The sequence below is a fragment of the Oncorhynchus masou genome, unplaced genomic scaffold, assembly GCF_036934945.1.
Source record: "Oncorhynchus masou masou isolate Uvic2021 unplaced genomic scaffold, UVic_Omas_1.1 unplaced_scaffold_855, whole genome shotgun sequence".
Classification (NCBI taxonomy): domain Eukaryota; kingdom Metazoa; phylum Chordata; class Actinopteri; order Salmoniformes; family Salmonidae; genus Oncorhynchus; species Oncorhynchus masou.
The window spans coordinates 21,506-38,666 of NW_027016637.1; the positions used below are offsets into that span (position 1 = coordinate 21,506).

At 47.0% G+C, this 17,161-nt stretch overlaps 1 protein-coding gene across 1 annotated transcript in view; it reads right to left on the reverse strand.

Annotated features, from left to right (window-relative positions):
- Positions 1–236: 236 nt before the first annotated feature.
- Positions 237–17,161, reverse strand: part of LOC135538957 (scavenger receptor cysteine-rich type 1 protein M130-like) — a 29,951-nt gene continuing 13,026 nt past the window's right edge. The window contains exons 2-7 of the mRNA XM_064964828.1: positions 3,333–3,362; positions 2,794–3,102; positions 2,060–2,365; positions 1,656–1,934; positions 396–682; positions 237–251 (exon numbers count right to left, since the gene is read on the reverse strand). Coding sequence (XP_064820900.1) covers positions 237–251; positions 396–682; positions 1,656–1,934; positions 2,060–2,365; positions 2,794–3,102; positions 3,333–3,362 — 1,226 coding nt within the window. The remainder of the gene's footprint in view (positions 252–395; positions 683–1,655; positions 1,935–2,059; positions 2,366–2,793; positions 3,103–3,332; positions 3,363–17,161) is intronic.

The window sequence follows — 17,161 nt, forward strand, 5'->3', positions numbered from 1 at the left end:
TCCAGGAAGGAGATCATAACTTCTGGAACATTCCCTCAGTGAAGACTCAGACCCAGAACAGAAAACTCCAAGCCCTCTATTGGTGTTTCCAGGTGGTACTGAAACAGTGGAGCCACAACCCAGCTGTCTACACACTACTGCAGCTAAATGCCAGTCATCAGCTCCCACAGTCCTCCACTCTCCCTGGTCGTACCACTCCACTCCACCAGCACAGCGACTGCCTCCTCCCACCAGCCTCACATCATCAGGCTCTGAGAAAAGAAAAGAGAGAGACAGTAATCTTACTATTTTCTCACTAAAACACACCTATATTGTCTCTCATATTCTTCACTCCAGATGAGAAACAATGTTGACTGAGTGACAAACTGTTTCTTACCTGAGCAGGTGAGTCCAACAGCATTACCAGGTGGGCAGGTGTTGTTTTCTCTGTCTGAGGTGTCACAGTCCAGGAGAAAGGACTCTTTGCCTTTACACTGGAACTCTTTATCCCAGGTCTGACCCTCACCTTCTCCATAGAGCCCCCCCTGTAGAGCTGCAGGAGCCCCACAGCCAAGATCCCTACAGACTACCTCTGCATCCTGCTGGTCAAAGTCAGCTTCACACACTGAGGCCCAGGACTGATTGGACTTCACCTCCACTCTCCCAGAGCAGAGACCAGCTCCATCCACAAGCCGCACAGACACTGGAGAAAAAGAGTTGGTTGAACATTCAATCAGTTTTGTTGATGACACTGTCAAGGACTAAACACAAATATGTTAGATAAAAGATTGTAGTTTGTTATGTTTGATACTGTAAGAGGTAGAAATGGGTTCTTAGTCACTCAGGATCGGGTTGGGAATAATGCAGGCAGGAGACAGGAATAAATTCACTTCACTTTATATAAAATAAACAGCTGGACATCCATCAGGCAGCTTCACTTCAGTACCATCTGATCTACAAAGTCTGATACTGTATGTCAGGGTCAGGATGGGCCAAGAGAGGAACAGGTTACTGGTTTTGATGACATCACGGGTGAGAACTCAGTGATAAAAATATATTTGATCTCTCCCATCTCTCCCTCTTCCTCAACTCCTCCCTCCTCCTCTCTTTGTGACAGTGGTAGTGAGTAGAGACGTTCACTGAGATAACACTCAAATACAAAGCATTCTGGGATATTTAAGTTGTATTTGATTCCTACTTGACTGATTGATCTATTTAGAAAAGCAGACTGACAAGTTAAACAGTCATCATGAGAGGTGCAGAGGAAGTTGTATGAATGAAGGAAATGAGTTGAATATAATTATAATATGTTGATATTTCCTGAGCAGATCACTGTGAGTCCAGGAAGGAGATATAATACATGGACTAAAGTATGTGGAACTCAGCAGTGAGTTTTACAACAGAGGATTATTTTTACGCTCTACACACTTCAAAACTCGGTGGTCCGTTCTGTGAGTTTTAGTGGTCTACCACTTCACAGCTGAGCCGTTGTTGCTCCGAGATGTTCCACGTTGAAAATCACTGACATCTTCAGTAAGAACAGTTTTCTGTCGATGTTTGTCTATGGAGATTGCATGGCTGTGTGCTTCATTTTAGACACCTGTCAGGTGTGGCTGAAATACCAGAATCCACTAAAGTCCACATACTATTGGCCATATAGTGTATCTTGTTATTACCTGAGCAGATCACTGTGAGTCCAGGACGGAGATCATAACCTCTGGAACACTCCCTCAGTGAAGACTCAGACTCAGAACAGGAAACTCTGAACCCTCCAGTGGTGTTTCCAGGTAGTGCTGAAACAGTGGAGCCACAACCCAGCTGTCTACACACTACTGCAGCTACATCCCTCTGGTCCCAGTCATCAGCTCCCACAATTCTCCACTCTCCCTGGTCGTTCCACTCCACTCCACCAGCACAGCGACTGCCTCCTCCCACCAGCCTCACATCATCAGGCTCTGAGAAAAGAAAAGAGAGAGACAGTAATCTTAATATTTTCTCACAAAAACACACCTATATTGTCTCTCATATTCTTCACTCCAGGTGAGAAACAATGTTGACTGAGTGACAAACTGTTTCTTACCTGAGCAGGTGAGTCCAACAGCATTACCAGGTAGGCAGGTGTTGTTCTCTCTGTCTGAGGTGTCACAGTCCAGGAGAAGGGACTCTTTGCCTTTACACTGGAACTCTTTATCCCAGGTCTGACCCTCACCTTCTCCATAGAGCCCCCCCTGTAGAGCTGCAGGAGCCCCACAGCCAAGATCCCTACAGACTACCTCTGCATCCTGCTGGTCAAAGTCAGCTTCACACACTGAGGCCCAGGACTGATTGGACTTCACCTCCACTCTCCCAGAGCAGAGACCAGCTCCATCCACAAGCCGCACAGAGTCTGGAGAAAAAGAGTTGGTTGAACATTCAATCAGTTTTGTTGATGACACTGTCAAGGACGAAACACAAATATGTTAGATAAAAGATTGTAGTTTGCTATGTTTGATACTGTAAGAGGTAGAAATGGGTTCTTAGTCACTCAGGATCGGGTTGGGAATAATGCAGGCAGGAGACAGGAATAAGTTCACTTCACTTTATAGAAAATAAACAGCTGGACATCCATCAGGCAGCTTCACTTCAGTACCATCTGAACTACAATGATCTGCCCATGAACATCTCCCATAAACCAATATGACAAACACAAATATAATGTTTAAATACATCTGACATCTCTCCCTCTATTTAAATGAAATAAAAACACATAAAACATGATACATGGTGATATTGTATAATGTATAAATAAATCTGTCAATATGACCAGTCTCTTACCTGAACAGGTCACATGATGATAATATCCACCATCACAGACACCAGGTCCTCCTATGATGTCACACTGTCTAATTGAAGACTCATCTCTCCTACAACTCCACATCGTGACTCCTCTTCTTCCATCTTCAATCAGAGGTCCTCTAGATTCAGATACAGGATTCCCACAGTCCAGCTGTCTACACACAATCTTAACCTCTCTCATCATGCTCCACCAACTAGGACATAGACCCAACCACTCTCCTCTGTAGAAGACTTCCACTGTCCCAGAACAGGAAGTGGTCCCATCCACCAGTCTCACTGAGAGTTCAGCTGTAAACAGCAGAGAGGAAAACACAGTGGTGAGGACAGATGATGACAGTGATTCTGTTATTTAACAGCAGTGATGCTTTGTGGTTGACAAGTATTAGTAGTTCAATAAAACACTACTTGTTATTGGGGTTTAGAATGGTTTGTATGGACACATGAATTTCTCCATGTGGGATAATAAAGTTGACTAATATTGAACTGCTATAATCACTGTAGATTTATACTCTACCTACCTGGTGGACTGACGCTTTGAGCCTGGAGATCTGAGGAGAAAGAGAGAGACAGAGGAGAAAGAGAGAGAGAGAGACAGAGAGGAGTCAGAGGAAGAGAGAGAAAGAGGAGAAAGAGAGGAGTCAGAGGAAGAGAGAGACAGAGGTTAAATGAACATCAACATGACCTTTCATGATGTGATGGGGAAGACAGGCTTAACGTTGGTATGGTGCAACAACACCCATGTGTACATACACTATATATACAAAAGTATGTGGACACCCCTTCAAATTAGTGGATTCTATTTCAGCCACACCCCTTCCTGACAGATGTATAAAATCAAGCACTCAGCCATGCAATCTCCATAGACAAACATTGTCAGTAGAATTGAGTTAATGAACTCGCCCTCACTTTTCCTCTTCCCCCTCTCCTCTCCTCTTCAACTGTTCTTTTCTCCTTCTCTCCCTCCCCACTTCTCCCCCTCTCTTCTCCACTTCTCCTCTTCTCCCCAATTCTACCCCTCCCCCCCCTCTTCTCCCCCTCTCCTCTTCTTTTCTCCACCTCTCCCCCTCTCCTCTTCTCTCCCTCTCCCTCTCCTCTTCTTCCCCTCCCCTCTTCTCCCCCTCTCCTCCTCTCCCATCTCTTCTCCTCCTCTCCCTCTCTTCTCCTCTTCTCCCCCTCTCTTCTCCTCTTCTCCCCTCTCTTCTTCTCCCTCTTTCCTCTTCTCCCCTCCTCTCCTCTCTCCTTTTCTCCTCCTCTCCTCTCTCCTCCTCACTCGCCTTATCTCCTCACCTCTCTTCTCCACCTCTCCTCTTCTCTTCTCCACCTCTCTTCCCCCTCCCCTCCCCTCTCCTTTTCTCCTCCTCACTCACCTTTTCTCCTCCCTTCTCCCCCTCTCTTCTCCTCCCTCCCTTCTCCTCCTCCCCCTCTCCTCTTCTCTTCTTCCCCTCCTCTCCCTCTCTTCTTCTCCCACCTCTTCAAGGAATACCTAGGATAGGATAAGTAATCCTTCTCACCCCCCCCCTCCCCCTTAATGATTTAGATGCACTATTGTAAAGTGGCTGTTCCACTGGATGTCAGAAGGTGAATTCACCAATTTGTAAGTCGCTCTGGATAAGAGCGTCTGCTAAATGACTTAAATGTAAAATGTAAATGTTCTCCTTTTTCCTCCTCCTCACCTTATCTCCTTATCTCCTCCACTCCCCCTCTCTCTTCTCCCCTCTTCTCTTCTCCACCTATCCCCCTCTCCTATTCTCTCCTCTCCCCTCCCCCTCTTCTCAACCTCCTCCTCTCCTCCTCTCCTCTCTCCTCCTCTCTTCTCCTCTTCTCCCTTCTCCCCCTCTCTCTCCTCTTCTCGCCCTCTCCCTCCCTCCTCCTCTATCTTCTCCCCCCCTCTCTTCTCCAGCCTCTTCTCCCCTCTCTTCGTCTCCCAGTCTCTTTTCTCTCCCTCTTTTCTCTCCCTCTCTCCCTCTCCCCCTCTCTTTTCTCTCCCTCTCCCTCCCCTGACCCTTCTTCTCCCCACTCCCCTCTCTTCCTCCCCTCCCCCCTCCCCCTTTCCTCTTCTCCTCTCCCTCTCTTCTCCTCCCAGTCTCTTCTTCCCTCTCCATCTCCTCTCCTCTTCTCTCCCTCTTTATTCTCCTCTTCATCTCCCCCCCTCCTTTCTCTCCCCTCTCCTTTCTCTTCTGACCCTCTCCTCCTCTCTCTCCTCCTCTCCTTCTCCTCTCCATTTCATTCTGTACTCCAACATCTACCTGGTATTCAAGATAACACACAACATTGCAGCACCAAATTTGTTTTCATCAACCTCAGACTTAAATATCAGTGTTCCAAGAACCTCCACCAGGGGAACTGTAGAATCCTCAAACGGTCCACCACCTTCTCCCAAAATGCTTTCTCACACAAACCAATACAGACATGGAATGGTCTCACCTCAATATGGATCTAGTCCAATCAGACGTGTCTCACCTCAACATGGATGTCTCACGTGTCTCACCTCAACATGGATCTAGTCCAATCAGACGTGTCTCACCTCAACATGGATCTAGTCCAATCAGACGTGTCTCTCAACATGGATCTAGTCCAATCAGACGTGTCTCACCTCAACATGGATCTAGTCCAATCAGACGTGTCTCACCTCAACATGGATCTAGTCCAATCAGACGTGTCTCACCTCAACATGGATCTAGTCCAGACGTGTCTCACCTCAACATGGATCTAGTCCAATCAGACGTGTCTCACCTCAACATGGATCTAGATCCAATCAGACGTGTCTCACCTCAACATGGATCTAGTCCAATCAGACGTGTCTCATCAATTAGACGTGTCTCACCTCACCATGGATCTAGTCCAATTAGACGTGTCTCACCTCAACATGGATAGTCCAATCAGATGTCTCTCATCAACATGGGTCTCACCTCAACAATCTAGTCCAAACAGACGTGTCTCACCTCAACATGGATCGAGTGTTCACACTAATATTGATCTAATAGGCAACAGTGATTTTATTAATGACACAGAATAAACACTAAAAACGCATTACATTTAAATAGCTGTAATAACTTTGCTCTGTACACTATTCTGATTAGATGCTATTTAATGCTGTGTTTGGACACAGGTTTCTATAGGAACACTAAGACACCTGGACCACATATTGAGATGTGCCTTTAGTTAAGTAAATCAGTTGCTACAAAAGATGACAGTTGTAGGTGTCACGACTTCCGCCGAAGTCGGTCCCTGTCCTTGTTCTGGCGATGAAGAAGGATGGCGGTCTGCGCCCGTGCATTGACTATCGAGGTATCAACCAAATCACTGTGAGGTACTGCTACCTGCTGCCTCTCAAAGCCAGTGCGATAGAGTCAATGCACAGGGCTTCTTCACAAAATTGGATCTCAGGAGCGCTTACAACCTGGTGCGTATCCGGGAGGGGGACGATTGGAAGACGTCATTTAGTACCACCTCAGGGCACTATGACAACCTTGTCATGCCGTACGGGTTGATGTCTTCCAGACCTTTGTGAGACCAGATTTTCCGGGACCTGCAGGGGCAGGGTGTAGTAGTGTATATATCGACCACATTCTGATATACTCCGCTACACGCGCCAAGTGTGTGTCCCTGATGCTCAAGGTACTTGGTCGACTGTTGGAGCCTGACCTGTACGTCAAGGCTGAGAAATGTCTGTTCTTCCAACAGTCTGTCTCCTTCCTAGGGTACCGCATTTCAGCTTCAGGGGTGGAGATGGAGAGTGACTGCATTTCCACTTCAGGGGTGGAGATGGAGAGTGACTGCATTTCCACTTCAGGGGTGGAGATGGAGAGTGACTGCATTTCCACTTCAGGGGTGGAGATGGAGAGTGACTGCATTTCCACTTCAGGGGTGGAGATGGAGAGTGACTGCATTTCCACTTCAGGGGTGGAGATGGAGAGTGACTGCATTTCAGCTTCAGGGGTGGAGATGGAGAGTGACTGCATTTCAGCTTCAGGGGTGGAGATGGAGAGTGACTGCATTTCCACTTCAGGGGTGGAGATGGAGAGTGACTGCATTTCAGCTTCAGGGGTGGAGATGGAGAGTGACTGCATTTCAGCTTCAGGGGTGGAGATGGAGAGTGACTGCATTTCCAGCTTTGGGGTGGAGATGGAGAGTGACCGCATTTCAGCTTCAGGGGTGGAGATGGAGAGTGACTGCATTTCAGCTTCAGGGGTGGAGATTGAGAGTGACTGCATTTCCACTTCAGGGGTGGAGATGGAGAGTGACTGCATTTCAGCTTCAGGGATGGAGATGGAGAGTGACTGCATTTCAGCTTCAGGGGTGGAGATGGAGAGTGACTGCATTTCAGCTTCAGGGGTGGAGATGGAGAGTGACTGCATTTCAGCTTCAGGGGTGGAGATGGAGAGTGACTGCATTTCTACTTCAGTGGTGGAGATGGAGAGTGACTGCATTTCCACTTCAGGGATGGTGATGGAGAGTGACCGCATTTCAGCTTCAGGGGTGGAGATGGAGAGTGACTGCATTTCAGCTTCAGGGGTGGAGATGGAGAGTGACTGCATTTCAGCTTCAGGGGTGGAGATGGAGAGTGACCGCATTTCAGCTTCAGGGGTGGAGATGGAGAGTGACTGCATTTCCACTTCAGGGGTGGAGATGGAGAGTGACTGGATTTCCACTTCAGGGGTGGAGATGGAGAGTGATCTTCCTCCTTCACGATCCTCTTTTCCCAGTTCCAAATACAGACTGAGGAGGCCCTGCTTACACAGTTCTCTAACGTCAAGGTTCTGGAGGGCTTTTATGGAACGTCTGGGGTCGTGCATTTCCACTCTGGACCACTTCAGGGATGGAGATGGAGAGTGACTGCATTTCAGCTTCAGGGGAGGAGATGGAGAGTGACTGCATTTCAGCTTCAGGGGTGGAGATGGAGAATGACTGCATTTCCACTTCAGGGGTGGAGATGGAGAGTGACTGCATTTCAGCTTCAGGGATGGAGATGGAGAATGACTGCATTTCAGCTTCAGGGGTGGAGATGGAGAGGACTGCATTTCAGCTTCAGGGGTGGAGATGGAGAGTGACTGCATTTCAGCTTCAGGGGTGGAGATGGAGAGTGACTGCATTTCAGCTTCAGGGGTGGAGACAGGAGTGACTGCATTTCCACTTCAGGGGTGGAGATGGAGAGTGACTGCATTTCACTTCAGGGTGGAGATGGAATGACTTCTGGTTCACTTCAGGGGTGGAGATGGAGAGTGACTGCATTTCAGCTTCAGGGGTGGAGATGGAGAGTGACTGCATTTCAGCTTCAGGGGTGGAGATGGAGAGTGACTGCATTTCACTGCATTTCAGCTTCAGGGGGTGGAGATGGAGAGTGACTGCATTTCAGCTTCAGGGTAATGGAGATGGAGAGTGACTGCATTTCAGCTTCAGGGATGGAGATGGACCAAACAGTGACTGAACCCGTTTTTTTTCAGCTTCAGGGGTGGAGATGGAGAGTGACTGCATTTCAGCTTCAGGGGTGGAGATGGAGAGTGACTCATTTCAGCTTCAGGGGTGGAGATGGAGAGTGACTGCATTTCCACTTCAGTGGTGGAGATGGAGAGTGACTGCATTTCCACTTCAGGGATGGTGATGGAGAGTGACCGCATTTCAGCTTCAGGGGTGGAGATGGACAGTGACCGTTTTCAGCCGTGTGTAATTGGCCGACTCCCACCACAGTAAAGGGGTGCAGCGGCTTTGGTCAGGTAGCCAACTACTACCGGAGGTTTATCCGAGGGCGGTCAGGTAGCCAACTACTACTGGAGGTTTATCCGGGGCTTTGATCAGGTAGCCAACTACTACCGGAGGTTGATCAGGTAGCCAACTACTACCGGAGGCACTTATCCAGGGGGCTTTGGTCTGTTAGCCAACTACTACCGGAGGTTTATCCGGGGCTTTGATCAGGTAGCCAACTACTACAGGAGGAGGTTTATCCGGGGCTTTGATCAGGTATTACTACTACCGGAGGTTTATCCAGGGCTTTGGATCAGGTAGCCAACTACTACCGGAGGTTTATCCGGGGCTTTGGTCAGGTCTCCAACTACTACCGGAGATTTATCCGGGGCTTTGGTCAGGTAGCCAACTACTACCAGAGGTTTATCCAGGGCTTTGGTCAGGTAGCCAACGACTACAGCGGAGGTTTATCCGGGGCTTCGGTCAGGTAGCCAACTACTACTGGAGGTTTATCCGGGGCTTTGGTCAGTGAAAGCGACTCACATTACCTCACTGCTGAAGGGGGACCGGTGCGACTGCAGTATGGACGGCTGAGGCGGACAGGGCTTTTGGTCACCTGAGGGCTCTGTTTACCTCGGCTCCTGTGCTGGCTCATCCGGATCTGGGATAGGAACCTGCATCAGTATAGCGGCATCAGTATAGTTGAAAGGTTGCATCAGTATATAGCTGTGTAAAAGGGTACCTGTGCTCCCTCAGCGCTCGAGTACGCCACTAAAGCTCCGCCCCTGTGCTTTCAGTTTTCGAAGAAGCTCAGCCCGGCGGAGCGAAACTATGAGTCTGGGGATCGGGAGCTGTTGGCTGTTGTCAAGGCTCTGAAGGCGTGGAGACTTTGGCTTGAAGGGGCTTAACACCCTATTCTCATCTGGACTGACCACCGCAATCTGGAGTACATCCGGGCAGCGAGGAGACTGAACCCTCGCCAGGCAAGGTGGAGACTGAACCCTCGCCAGGCAAGGTGGAGACTGAACCCTCGCCAGGCAAGGTGGAGACTGAACCCTCGCCAGGCAAGGTGGAGACTGAACCCAGGCAAGGTGGAGACTGAACCCTCGCCAGGCAAGGTGGAGACTGAACCCTCGCCAGGCAAGGTGGAGACTGAACCCTCGCCAGGCAAGGTGGAGACTGAACCCTCGCCAGGCAAGGTGGAGACTGAACCCTCGCCAGGCAAGGGCCATGTTTTTTTTACCCGTTTTGTTTTCACTGTCCTACAGACCAGGTTCCCAGAACGCTAAGGCAGACGCACTGTCCTACAGAGGTTACAATCATCAGATCTGCTTGCACAAGCTCACGACTAAACTGACCTGGTGATCCTACTATCATGGACACTTGTCAGTATAGTTGCCTAGCTGTGTAAAAGGTACCTGCATCAGTATAGTTGTCTAGCTAAAAGTGTACCTGCAAGGTTACCTGCATCAGTATAGTTGTCTAGCTGTGTACCTGCATCAGGTACCTGCATCAGTATAGTTGAAAGGACCTGCATCAGTATAGTTGCCTAGCTGTGTAAAAGGTACCTGCATCAGTATAGTTGAAAGGTACCTGCATCAGTATAGTTGTCTCTGAGTAAAAGGACCTGCATCAGTATAGTTGTTGAGTAAGTTGTACCTGCATCAGTATAGTTGTCTAGCTGAGTAAAAGGTACATGCATCAGTATAGTTGAAAGGGACCTGCATCAGTATAGTTGTCTAGCTGTGTAAAAGGTACCTGCATCAGTATAGTTGCCTAGCTGTGTAAAAGGTACCTGCATCAGTATAGTTGTCTAGCTGTGTAAAAGGTACCTGCATCAGTATAGTTGTCTAGCTGTGTAAAAGGTACCTGCATCAGTATAGTTGACCTCATAGCATGTAGAAAGGTACCTGCATCAGTATAGTTGAAAGCATGTGTAAAATGCATCAGTATTATGCAGCTGTGATGCAGTCGGTGTGGAATACAGATAAACCTAGGTAAGTCTAGTTTGGGGCTGTAGAAATACTGCATAAACCTAGGGTATGGCTAAATGGGGTGTGTAGAAATACAGATAAACCTAGGTATGGCTAAATGGGGTGTGTAGAAATACAGATAAACCTAGGGTATGGCTAAATGGGGTGTGTAGAAATACAGATAAACCTAGGGTATGGCTAAATGGGGTGTGTAGAAATACAGATAAACCTAGGGTATGGCTAAATGGGGTGTGTAGAAATACAGATAAACCTAGGTATGGCTAAATGGGGTGTGTAGAAATACAGATAAACCTAGGGTATGGCTAAATGGGGTGTGTAGAAATACAGATAAACCTAGGGTATGGCTAAATGGGGTGTGTAGAAATACAGATAAACCTAGGGTATGGCTAAATGGGGTGTGTAGAAATACAGATAAACCTAGGGTATGGCTAAATGGGGTGTGTAGAAATACAGATAAACCTAGGGTATGGCTAAATGGGGTGTGTAGAAATACAGATAAACCTAGGGTATGGCTAAATGGGGTGTGTAGAAATACAGATAAACCTAGGGTATGGCTAAATGGGGTGTGTAGAAATACAGATAAACCTAGGGTATGGCTAAATGGGGTGTGTAGAAATACAGATAAACCTAGGGTATGGCTAAATGGGGTGTGTAGAAATACAGATAAACCTAGGGTATGGCTAAATGGGGTGTGTAGAAATACAGATAAACCTAGGGTATGGCTAAATGGGGTGTGTAGAAATACAGATAAACCTAGGGTATGGCTAAATGGGGTGTGTAGAAATACAGATAAACCTAGGGTATGGCTAAATGGGGTGTGTGTAGAAATACAGATAAACCTAGGGTATGGCTAAATGGGGTGTGTAGAAATACAGATAAACCTAGGGTATGGCTAAATGGGGTGTGTAGAAATACAGATAAACCTAGGGTATGGCTAAATGGGATGTGTAGAAATACAGATAAACCTAGGGTATGGCTAAATGGGGTGTGTAGAAATACAGATAAACCTAGGGTATGGCTAAATGGGATGTGTAGAAATACAGATAAACCTAGGGTATGGCTAAATGGGATGTGTAGAAATACAGATAAACCTAGGGTATGGCTAAATGGGATGTGTAGAGTCCCTCCACCAGTTGAAGCTAATGAAGCAATTTACTATCGGTTCTTCCCTAATAATAAGGATGTAACAAGATGGAACATCGTTGTGGAAATCTGTTGCAGCTCAAGTTGACTACAACATCCACAATGCAATGCTCTCTGTGTGGGCTGGCTGGCTGGCTAGCTAAATGCATCTACACACAATAATACCAAAGACAATATCAGCATGTGAAGTAGCTAACTGGCTGTTAAATCACCTAAACAAACTGCACTATCAATTTAGGAGTCTCCAATCTCTCCAATCTCACCATGTTCAACCTGCAGATCGATGTGTCTCCCAGAGTGGAGTTTAAATCACAACGGCAGATATACTTTTGAGGAGATGGGAAACGTTGACGATGCTACGTCATTGGCCCACGCAGTGCATTCTGGGCGACTCTGGGACAGGGATCGCTCTCCTTCACGGAGTGAATGGAGTCTGCTGGGCGCGAGCTCAAAAACCCAGCATTGTAGGATCCTGTGTTTTACATTATAGCCATTACCATATATATGATTGAATATTATCTGCTGTGGGCTTGTGTGGATGTATGTATGTGTTATGCAACATAGCTGACTTGAAACATTGTTAAAAGTATCAGGGCCATGGGACTTTCTCATGATGGAAAAATACAGAGAAGCATGAAGACAGGAACTGTTCAATGAGTTGGGAGGGGGGCACATTCAGAGCGGGGTGTTGCGAGAACAAGCGGTCTTTTGTTAGATAACAGGAGGCAGGTGCGAGATAACGGTATGAGCGCATGGATGTTCTTCACAGCAACAGTTACATCTATCAACAGAAGTGCCAAGAGGCGGGGACCCGCCTGCGCGCCTGCAATAGGCTGAGCAAGTTTAAACCACGCCCAGTCTCTACTGTGATAGGCCAACAGACGGGTTGGAACTGTCTATCACAGTATAAAGAATACCGTTTACATACATCTTGTCAGTTCTCTGTTCTGCCCTGCGTGGTATTACAGTGAGCCCGTATATATACGAAAGTTGCATTTGCCATTTATTACTTAGCTAATAAAAAATACATAGTATAAAATCGGTGACTCATTGTTATATTTATCCTGATACCAGATTCGAATTTACGCAACTCTAACAACATTAACACAAATTTAGTCAATGAGAAGTACAACATCAAATCAAATCAAATTTTATTTGTCACATGCACATGGTTAGCAGATGTTAATGCGAGTGTAGCAAAATGCTTGTGCTTTCAGTTCTGACAATGCAGTAATAACCAACAAGTAATCTACCTAACAATTCCAAAACTAATTTCTTATACACAGTGTAAGGGGATAAAGAATATATACATAAAGATATTAATGAGTGATGGTGCAGAGCAGCATAGGCAAGATACAGTAGATGGTATCGAGTACAGTATATACATATGAGATGAGTATGTAAACAAAGTGGCATAGTTAAAGTGGCTAGTGATACATGTATTACATAAGGATGCAGTAGATGATAGAGTACAGTATATACGTATACATATGAGATGAATAATGTAGGGTATGTAAACATTATATTAGGTAGCATTGTTTAAAGTGGCTAGTGATATATTTTACATCCTTTCCCATCAATTCCCATTATTAAAGTGGCTGGAGTTGAGTCAGTGTGTTGGCAGCAGCCACTCAATGTTAGTGGTTGCTGTTTAACAGTCTGATGGCCTTGAGATAGAAGCTGTTTTTCAGTCTCTTGGTCCCAGCTTTGATGCACCTGTACGCACCTCGCCTTCTGGATGATAGCGGGGTGAACAGGCAGTGGCTCGGGTGGGTGTTGTCCTTGATGATCTTTATGGCCTTCCTGTAACATCGGGTGGTGTAGATGTCCCGGAGGGCAGGTAGTTTGCCCCCGGTGATACGTTGTGCAGACCTCACTACCCTCTGGAGAGCCTTACGGTTGTGGGCAGAGCAGTGCCGTACCAGGCGGTGATACAGCCCGCCAGGATGCTCTCGATTGTGCATCTGTAGAAGTTTGTGAGTGCTTTTGGTGACAAGCCGAATTTCTTCAGCCTCCTGAGGTTGAAGAGGCGCTGCTGCGCCTTCTTCAAGATGCTGTCTGTGTGAGTGGACCAATTCAGTTTGTCTGTGATGTGTATGCCGAGGAACTTAAGACTTACTACCCTCTCCACTACTGTTCCATCGATGTGGATAGGGGGGTGTTCCCTCTGCTGTTTCCTGAAGTCCACAATCATCTCCTTAGTTTTGTTGACGTTGAGTGTGAGGTTATTTTCCTGACACCACACTCCGAGGGCCCTCACCTCCTCCCTGTAGGCCGTCTCGTCGTTGTTGGTAATCAAGCCTACCACTGTTGTGTCGTCCGCAAACTTGATGATTGAGTTGGAGGCGTGCGTGGCCGCGCAGTCGTGGGTGAACAGGGAGTACAGGAGAGGGCTCAGAACGCACCCTTGTGGGGCCCCAGTTTTGAGGATCAGCGGGGTGGAGAAGTTGTTGCCTACCCTCACCACCTGGGGGCAGCCTGTCAGGAAGTCCAGTACCCAGTTGCACAGGGCGGGGTCGAGACCCAGGGTCTCGAGCTTGATGACGAGCTTGGAGGGTACTATGGTGTTAAATGCCGAGCTGTAGTCGATGAACAGCATTCTCACATAGGTATTCCTCTTGTCCAGATGGGTTAGGGTAGTGTGCAGTGTGGTTGAGATTGCGTCGTCTGTGGACCTATTTGGGCGGTAAGCAAATTGGAGTGGGTCTAGGGTGTCAGGTAGGGTGGAGGTGATATGGTCCTTGACTAGTCTCTCAAAGCACTTCATGATGACGGAAGTGAGTGCTTCGAGGCGGTAGTCGTTTAGCTCAGTTACCTTAGCTTTCTTGGGAACAGGAACAATGGTGGCCCTCTTGAAGCATGTGGGAACAGCAGACTGGTATAGGGATTGATTGAATATGTCCGTAAACACACCAGCCAGCTTGTCTGCCCATGCTCTGAGGGCGCGGCTGGGGATGCCGTCTGGGCCTGCAGCCTTGCGAGGGTTAACACGTTTAAATGTTTTACTCACCTCGGCTGCAGTGAAGGAGAGACCGCATGTTTCCATTGTAGGCCGTGTCAGTGGCACTGTATTGTCCTCAAAGCGTGCAAAAAAGTTATTTAGTCTGCCTGGGAGCAAGACATCCTGGTCCGTGACTGGGCTGGATTTCTTCTTGTAGTCCGTGATTGACTGTAGACCCTGCCACATACCTCTTGTGTCTGAGCCGTTGAATTGAGATTCTCCTTTGTCTCTATACTGACGCTTAGCTTGTTTGATAGCCTTACGGAGGGAATAGCTGCACTGTTTGTATTCGGTCATATTACCAGTCACCTTGCCCTGATTAAAAGCAATGGTTCGCGCTTTCAGTTTCACGCGAATGCTGCCATCAATCCACGGTTTCTGGTTAGGGAATGTTTTAATCATTGCTATGGGAACGACATCTTCAACGCACGTTCTAATGAACTCGCACACCGAATCAGCGTATTCGTCAATGTTGTTGTCTGACGCAATGCGAAACATGTCCCAGTCCACGTAATGGAAGCAGTCTTGGAGTGTGGAATCAGCTTGGTCGGACCAGCGTTGGACAGACCTCAGCGTGGGAGCTTCTTGTTTTAGTTTCTGTCTGTAGGCAGGGATCAGCAAATTGGAGTTGTGGTCAGCTTTTCCGAAAGGGGGTGGGGCAGGGCCTTATATGCGTCGCGGAAGTTAGAATAACAATGATCCAAGGTTTTGCCAGCCCTGGTGGCGCAATCGATATGCTGATACATTTTAGGGAGTCTTGTTTTCAGATTAGCCTTGTTAAAATCTAGTCTTTTCTGAGATGTGAGGTAATTAACTTGCTATCGGTAGTATCTTATAGCTTTGGAATCGTGGCATAACGTACTTTCGAAGAAAACAGGCACATTTCTCGACATAAAGTATACTGACTATGAGAAGGAATTGCGTGACGATTATCTTAACAATCGCGTGACGCAGCATGACAACCTGAAGGTGATTGGTCGACAGTCTGCTGGGAAGGGCGTTATATATTGTTCCATTAAATTAGATTCCTATCTCCTTTCTATAATGTATCTGGCAAAGGCACCACGCAATGCATCCTGGACTAAAGAGGCAGACAAATAGGAGACACCTGTAAGACCCTCTGTTAAATGACCAGTTTCTCAAGGCAGGAATATCAATGGCTCATTCGAGAGAAGACCTCCCGAGTTAAATCATCCAGTATTGAAATCTGACGTGTATGAATAACATTTTCGTGATCTAAAAGTCATATTCCCATTAACTTCCGGTGTGGTGAGACTTTATCACGGTGCTTCGTCATACCGGACATATTTCTGCCTGCTTGAAGGCAAATAACTCAGATACATGAAAACATGAAATGATGCAGGGAATCGATAGAACATCACTCAGAAATGAACAGAAACAATGCAATATTTAACCTTCACCTGAACCCACACCGCTGATTGGACAGCGCTTCCATACAGGAAGGCAATGCATAGTGGTGCTCCGTGGCCTGTGGTTGAATGGACAAAGTTTCTGTCCAGTAGCCAGCTTGAAATATTCAGTTTGTGGGCAGTTAAACTTTTTTTGGGGCTCAGTTGAGTATCATAAAATAATGTGGAAATAATTACAGTCACTCAGATCTTTAGAAATTGTAGGATCAATTGTAAAGTGTCACTCATGAAAAACGTTGTTGACCCCCTGCTATAATGTATATGAAGTCACCCTTGTGGATCGGTTCGTATAGTTTACTATGACAGTGTCATTGTCTCATGTTCTTCCCACCTACATTGTTGCTCTGCATTCAGAGATGTTCCTCATGATGTCTGCACCCAGATCATGTTGTATTTGCCTGTCTGCATTATTCTCCAGGGAAAGGAAACATTCTGTGAACACTGAAGCATTGCATCAACAAGGTGGCTCTGATAATATTGAAACATTGTATAAACGAACAATGCTGTCAAGCCCTGGTCGAAATATATTATGTTTATTCTTCATTTATTTCGGTCAGGCCAGGGTGTGACATGGGTTATACTGGTGTGTTTTTGTCTTGGGGTTTTGTGGGGTGTCTAGCATAGTCTATGGCTGCCTGAGGCGGTTCTGAGTCAGGTGATTATCGTTGTCTCTGATTTGGAACCATATTTAGGCAGCCATATTCTTTGAGTGTTTGGTGGGTGATTGTTCCTGTCTCTGTGTATAGTTTCACCAGACAGGCTGTATAGTTTTTCACGTTTCCGTCTGTTGTTTTTGTACCTTTCAGTATTTTCATGTCAAGTCATTTTTCATCAATAAACATGAGTAACCACCACGCTGCATTTTGGTCCGCTCCTCCTTCAACAGAAGAACGTCGTTACAGAATCACCCACCACAACAGGACCAAGCGGCGTGGTAACAGCGAAAGGAGGAATGGACATGGGAAGACGTTTTGGATGGCAAAGGTTGTTGGGAGGAGATACTGGCTGGAAGAGATCGCCTCCCATGGGAATAGGTGGAGGCACTTAGGAGAGCAGAGGCAGCCGGAGAGAGGAGCCGGCGATACGAGGGAACCCGG